We start from the raw sequence: 7062 nt of genomic DNA on the forward strand, positions 1-7062 counted from the left end.
CGGCGGCCAATGGGCCGTGGTGCGGCGGGCGCGTGCGCGGCGCGGCTAGGAGCCCCGCACGTGCGGCGGGCGCGGGGCGGCGGGGGGCGCGCGCGCGGCCATGGGCAGGAAGCTCGATCCCACCAGGAAGGAGAAGCGCGGCCCCGGGCGCAAGGCCCGCAAGCAGCGCGGGGCCGAGGTGGAGCTGGCCCGCTTCCTGCCGCCAGGTAAGTCCGCCCCGAGCAGGCCCGCGGCCGCCCCGCGGCGCCCGGAGCCGCCTGACCGCCGCGTGTCTTCCCACAGAGCCAGAGACCGGCAGGAAGAAGCTCTCCAGTCACGGCAGAAAGAGGTGAGGGGGGGCGGCCTGGCCGGGCCGGGGGAGCTGGGCCGAGCCGGGGCTGATCGCCGCTTCCCTTCTCGATCCAGGGCTGCGAAGAGGCGGCTGGGAGCGGGCAGCGGCCCGGCGGGGAAGAGGCTGCTCGGAGCAGGAGAAGGAGGAGGAGGAGGAGGGCGGGAGCCGGCAGGTGAGTGGGAGCGGGGTCCGAACCAGGGTGACGGCCCGGCAGCCCCTCCGTCCTGCTGCTCCCAGGTATCCCCACCGCCACAGTCAGGCTCCGGCCTCTTGTTTTACGGCACGAGACAGGGGGAATTTCATTTTTCTAAATCAAGAAGTCATAGAATATCCTGAGTTGAAGGGCACCCACAAGAATCATCGAGTACAACTCCTGGCCCTGCACAGGACCGTCCCCAAGAATCACATCTTGTGACTGGGAGCATTGTCCAAAGGCTTCTTCAACTCTGTCAGGCTTGGTGCTGTGACCACTTCCCAGGGGAGCCTGTTCCAGTGCCCAACCACCCTCTGGGTGAAGATCCTTTTCCTAGTATCCAGCCTAAACCTCCTCTGACACAACTTCAGGCCATTCCCTTAGGTCCCCTTACTGGTCACCACAGAGAAGAGATCAGTGTCTGTCCCTCCTCGTCCTCTCACAAGGAAGCTGTAACTGCAATAAAGTCTCCCCTCAGTCTCCTCTTCTCCAGGCTGAACAGACCAAGTGTCCTCAACCACTCCTCATATGGCTTCCCCTCAAGGCCCTTCACCATCTTTATGGCCCTCCCTTGGCTGCTCTCTAATAGATAATAACAGTGAATTCTACCTGATTTCTGGTGGTTGCCCTGCCAGGCAGCAGTGCTGTGTGAAGAATTAGTAAAAGGTCTCTCTTCTATGTGTTAAATCCATTTCTGACTTATCCTCCATTCACAGCAAGGTTATTGCAGACTGGTTGTGTAGCTGAGGTTTTTGAATCCCTGTGTTATGCTCTGCGTAGCCCAGGAGGCTGTTGCAGTACTAAGAAGGAAGGATAGACAAAGATTTGGGAAGGAGGGCACTGTAATACGTCAGAGCAAATAAGAATTTTGTAGCAGTGCTTTAGATCGCCCTAAGGTTTCACTGGGGGAGAGGTGAGAATATGCCCTTCTTTATGATTGAGATTTGGAGAGCAAGCAGTCCCTTCCGTTGGACAGGCATCTCAGGACTCAGATGAAGGCCCTTTTGTATAACAACTGAAAAAACAGAGCAGCTGCTTTTGGGAATAATCCCTAATTTTTACCTGCTTTTTCTGCCCATAGTTAAAGAGCAGGTGTCCACACAGGAGAAACGTACTGTAAAGGCAGCAGGACAGACAACTCGTGGCAGGTCTGGCTTCAGTGATGACAATTCAAAATGGCTGGCTCCAGCCAAAGCCAAGAAAATCCGATCTAAAGGAAACCATGTGGAGTTATCCAGCGATGGTGAGGTGGAAGAGGGCAACTGGGAGATGGAGGAAGATGAGGATGGGAGCAGCGAGGAGATGGTCGATGATTACGGTGCCTCATCGTCAGAAGAAGAGGAGGTAAGAATTTTTTGCCCGTAATTCCACAAGAAATACTTGATGTTGCTGGCTGAAAGGACCCATCACGCCTGGGGAAGAAGGATGGTTTTACCAGTGGGGGGGTGGTGAGGGGGTGGAGAGCTTTGATCTTCTTCCTTTCAAACAAACAATTTCAAGTTTAGCAGCATAACATTAAGTGCTTTTGTTTGTTGTCCTTTTTAAACAGAGCAAGTAAGTTTCACAGATGGTGGGAAGTAAGGGGGTGACTGTTGATGCTTCATTAATCTTTTGTCTCTGTTTAGTTGCTGCCTATTGAAAAAGCTGCCCTGAAACAGAAGCCTGACAGGTGAGGATATGAGAACATCCCTGGGCTGCAGAGCCTTTCCTGGCTAGATGAGGAACCTGTGTTGTTTATTTTTCCACCCTTTCTGCCATCTAAGAAGTGGTAGTTGGGAAGTGTCTGTGTGATCCTGTTCTTGTGTAAAGCATCTGTCCTGTTCTTTGTCCTTAGGGAAGGCCTCAGTGAAGATGACAGTGAAGAGGAAGAGGAGGAGGAGGAGGAGGAAGAGGGAGCAGAGACAAAAGGCAGACAGAAAATGGGACAGAAGGAGGAAGAGAACTCAGATCTGCAGCTCAACCTAGATATAGATGAACAATTTAAACTGCCAACTAATGAAGAGATTGAAAAAGAGGATATCCTTTTTATCTGTGACATCCATAAGCCATAGGCGTGCAGCAGCACAGGGCCTGGATACAATCAAAGAGCTTCACTTGGACTTTTATCGTGCATATTGCTTAGCAAGAAGGTTTGTGCATGACAATGTATTTTTAGATGAGCTGTCCTAATAGATAGTATATAATGCTGTGCTTCTGTAGAGCATGGTTAGGAGATCTGTTATGCCCTGTATGGAGCTTGGAGCCTGCCCTAATTTCTTTTCTAGACCTAAATACATATGGATATCTTATCACACAGTTTGTTCCTCTCTACCCTGATTTGCCTGGCAGGTGTTTGTGTAATCCATTCCTAGACCCTCTGATGACAGCAATTCCAGCATCCAAAGTGCTTGCTGCTGGACTTCAGTGATTTTAATTTCCTGCCTCCCAGTACAATTTAATCCTGTCTCTTCTCGTTCCCATCCTACCCCCTGGTTGCCCTTGGGGAACTTCTAGTCTCCTTTCTGATATAGGTAATGTTTTTATTATTAAAAGCCTTCTTTTGTTGGATTATTTTATTTTTCCTATTCTTTTTCTGTTTATGTAAAAGTAACCAACCCAATTCTTTTAAACACCTTGTAGTCCTGCCTTGGGAACTTTTTTGTCCGATTCTGTCCTTTGAATCCCTGCTCTACTGAGTTCTGCTGATAGGGTGTATTCCCATAAAGCCTTTCTGCCACAGGTGCTGTTGTGGTGCACGAGTCCTGCACGACTTATTGTACTTGTAAAGAGCCTCTGTGCGAGTTTCTTGTCTGTTCGTGATTCCTTAATGGTTTTCCTACCTGCTGAGCCGCCCGACCTGCATGTCATTCACCAGCGCATCAAGGGCAACATGGAGGTGCTGCAGGACTTCGTGGTGAAGCGGGAGGAGGGACGCACACGGCAGGAGTACCTGGCGTTGCTGCGCCGGGACATGGCTGCCTACTATTCCTACAGTGACTTCCTGCTCATGAAGCTCATGGACATCTTCCCGCTCCCTGAGGTGGGATCCTGCCCTGCCCATAGCTTTGCTGACTGGTGAGGATTTGGCTGCCTCCCTGGGTCTTCATTTTTTATCTGTATTCCCTGCCCCTTTCTTTCATCCAGCTGATAAACTTCCTGGAAGCCAATGAGGTTCCCCGCCCTGTGACTATTCGCACCAACACACTGAAGACACGGCGACGGGACCTGGCACAGGTGAGCAGGAGCCAGGGGTTGTCTCCCGCACCTCCTGTCACAGGGAGCGGTGTCTCAGGCCCATCTCCTTGTCTTGCAGGCTCTGATCAACCGTGGCGTGAATCTTGACCCCTTGGGGAAGTGGTCAAAAACGGGACTTGTTATTTATGACTCCACTGTGCCCATCGGTGAGATCACCCTTCCATCTGTAGGGCTAGGCTGACCTGCTCTTGCTTCCCTATCTGTCACATGTCACCTTCTTTTGCTCCGCCTTCCCTGCTCAGGTGCCACCCCTGAATATCTGGCTGGACACTACATGCTGCAAGGAGCCTCCAGTCTTCTCCCTGTCATGGCTCTGGCTCCACAAGAGAACGAGCGCATCCTGGATATGTGCTGTGCCCCAGGAGGCAAGACCAGCTACATAGGTACCACCCTGGAGCCTTGGGAGGGATGCTCTGTGAAGTGATGAGTTTCCACCGGTCTATACAGAAAGAGGGAATAGAGGGGGACTGGACTCAAGGAAAGGAGGGGGTGGCTGTCCCTACAGACCAAAGTGTGGGAGGTTTGCAGCCCCTTGCTGATGTGTTTTTCCCTCCATCAGCTCAGCTCATGAAGAACACAGGTATGATCTTGGCCAACGACAGCAATGCCGAGCGGCTGCGCAGTGTGGTAGGGAATCTGCATCGGCTGGGAGTCACCAATGCTGTCGTGAGTAACTGCGATGGACGCCAGTTCCCCAAGGTGTGTTCCTGCCTGCTGTGGGATGTCTTTACTGTGCTTACCTAGAGCTGTTGTGATGTCCCTTTAGTAAAGCTGTATTCTCCAAAGCCACTTGTCACAGGAGGATGAGCAGAGCTGCTGGGGAATGTGTTTGTTATTTGAAACAGAGGCAGGAAGATGTACAGGGAGGAGGGAGGAATCTTTCCTGCCTTCCCAGTCTTCTGGTTCCCCTTCTAGTCTTGGCCTTGTTCTGAGTCCCCCTGTGAGTGTAATTCCAAATGTACATCTGCCTGTAGGTGCTTGGAGGGTTCGACCGTGTCTTGCTTGATGCTCCTTGTAGCGGAACAGGTGTCATTTCCAAGGATCCTGCTGTCAAAACCAACAAGGTGAGTGACTAGTGGGGACTCAAGGATGAGTCATGAGAGGAAGGACTTTGGGACAGCTTTTTTTCTTGAGAGATACCTGTAATTGAGACACTGATTTTTCCATCTCTTTCCTAATCTGTGTATTGAGCTAGTTTTTTGAGATTAGTTCTGCAGGAGACTCCAGAATGTTCTGTGTCGTGTGTGCTTTGTTCTTCTATCATGTCTCCCATCCACAGCAGAGGCCTAGAGTTCTTGCCTCTGGTATCCTAACCTATCTTTCTCTTACAGGATGAGAAAGACATCCTGCGCTGTGCTCACCTGCAGAAGGAGCTGATTCTTAGCGCTATAGATTCAGTCAATGCTGCCTCAGAGACAGGGGGCTACATTGTCTACTGCACTTGCTCCATCATGGTAAGTCCCTTCCACGCTCTTCTGCAGTCACCTCCCCCTCAGGGGACTGGTGAGTTTTGGATCCTAATGCTTAGCCCCTGGCAGGTGGAGGAGAATGAGTGGGTTGTGGATTATGCCCTGAAGAAACGCAACGTCCGTTTGGTGGCCACAGGCCTGGACTTCGGCAAGGAAGGCTTCACCAGGTGCGTGCCAGGTCACAAGCTGCACAGCTGACTGCTCCCTAGTAGCCAGATTTGAGCAGAGGTATTCTATCATCCTCACCCCACTTCCTCCCTCAGGTTCAAGGACCGTCGCTTCCACCCCTCCCTCAAGTCTACACGGCGTTTCTATCCCCACACGCACAACATGGATGGGTTCTTCATCGCCAAGTTCAAGAAATTCTCTAATGCCATCCCACAGGCTCAGAAAGGTAACCAGTGCTGGAACTTGGCTGAGTTGCCCAGGGCTGCTCTCACATGCTGCTCCCCCTGCAAAAGCCATGGGGATGCTTCTTACAGCACCTTTCTCTCCTTTCAGATGAAGAACCTGCTGCAGAAGCAGCAACTCTGTCTGCTGTCCCTGAGACTATTGTGGAACCTTCGCCAAAAAAGAAGAAACTTGAGGGATCAAAAGCTGACAAAGAGCAGAAGCTGCCGCAACCGACTTTGAAGAAGAAACATTCATTGCAGGCACAGAGGAGACCCTTGAAGGCTGGCCGGCCTTCTCCCAAAATGATGCGTCCTAAAGTCCCTACCAGGAAGAAGAAACAAAGAGTGAAACCAAATGGACAGTGAGAGGAACTGCTTTTCCAGGTGTTGGTCCCTTCCTCGGAGAGCAAAGGCTGCTGCAGCTATGTGTGTACCACCACTGTGCTGCTCTGTGCAGATCATCTCTGCAGCTCTGGGCACCTAGGACAGTGATAGCCCCCTTTACTCCTTTCCCTCTGCATCAAGGACTGATGCACTGACCCATTAAAAGTTTTATATTCTTGCTCAAGTCTTGTCCTTCTCCCTTAAACACGGAGTACATTCTGAAACATTCTCTTGAACAGGGAATTCCACCATGTCCCCTCTTACTCCCACTCCATGCTGATGCCCTGGCATTTCTGGTGTCTGTCCTTATCCCCTGTGATGTGGATGTTTGTGAAGAAGCACTGGGAGCTGAAATCCTAGCTCCCTCCATGAAAACTGTATTGTGTGGTGTCTGTCAGCTGAGTGGGTTGTCAGGCTGGAGCTCCTAGGCACTGGTCCTGTGCTGTTCCTTAGTTCCCTGTTGTCACTAAGTGCTGCCAGTTCACTGTTGTGATGTCCCCATTTCACCCTTTTGCTGGTCCCGGGCAGTCTCTTGGTTCTTGACCTCCCAGACTGGAGCAGGGATTGCTGTTGGTTCTGGAGCTGGACACCCATGTTTCTTTTTGCTCATTTGTTCACCCAAATGTGGCTGCTGCTTCTCGAGACGTACCAAACAGTGGTCTGGGCTGTTCCTATTTAAACATCACCCTAGGTCCCCTTCTGTTGTCAGCATGAGGGATATTCTCTTCTTTGGTTCTGCTCTCCAGTGAATAAATCTTTTTCTAGAGGCAATTCCTTAGTAAGTTTTCTAAGTGTGCTCTCCATCTTTTGTTCTACCACAGTGTGTGTGTAGTTGGTGTGTAACAGACCTGAGGCATATCTCTTGTTTCTGTAATTGTCTCACTAGCTCAGCCCTCAGAAGGCTTTGCCTTGATTTGTTTTCCTTGCCAAGCTTTGGGTTCGTGGGAGAACTTGTGCTGTTCCAGTGTTTGGTGTTAAGGACAGCTGAATGCACTGGCTGTAGGACTTGAGGAACTCTTTCTCTCCTGGTCTGCTACATGTGAGACTGCAGCTTTCCCA

The 7062-nt window shown here is 51.2% G+C and overlaps 1 protein-coding gene across 2 annotated transcripts; it reads left to right on the forward strand.

Moving 5' to 3' along the window:
* Positions 1-63: 63 nt before the first annotated feature.
* NOP2 (NOP2 nucleolar protein) lies at positions 64-6187 on the forward strand. 2 transcript variants are annotated; one of them, XM_027885283.1, is made up of 16 exons: positions 64-206; positions 283-328; positions 406-503; positions 1606-1868; positions 2150-2193; positions 2359-2540; positions 3344-3543; positions 3648-3737; positions 3817-3904; positions 4001-4141; positions 4318-4457; positions 4733-4822; positions 5090-5212; positions 5297-5394; positions 5491-5621; positions 5729-6187. In XM_027885283.1, the coding sequence occupies exons 1-16, from the start codon at positions 101-103 to the stop codon at positions 5983-5985; spliced, it is 2097 nt and encodes a 698-aa protein (XP_027741084.1). In that variant the 5' UTR covers positions 64-100; the 3' UTR covers positions 5986-6187. The 2 variants fall into 2 exon arrangements, with proteins under 2 accessions (XP_027741084.1, XP_027741085.1); XM_027885284.1 differs by having other exon boundaries at positions 1606-1865.
* Positions 6188-7062: the final 875 nt, after the last annotated feature.

Source organism: Empidonax traillii, unplaced genomic scaffold (genome assembly GCF_003031625.1).
Source record: "Empidonax traillii isolate 1590-97213 ecotype Southwest subspecies unplaced genomic scaffold, ASM303162v1 scaffold163:size1593379, whole genome shotgun sequence".
In the NCBI taxonomy this organism is placed as follows: domain Eukaryota; kingdom Metazoa; phylum Chordata; class Aves; order Passeriformes; family Tyrannidae; genus Empidonax; species Empidonax traillii.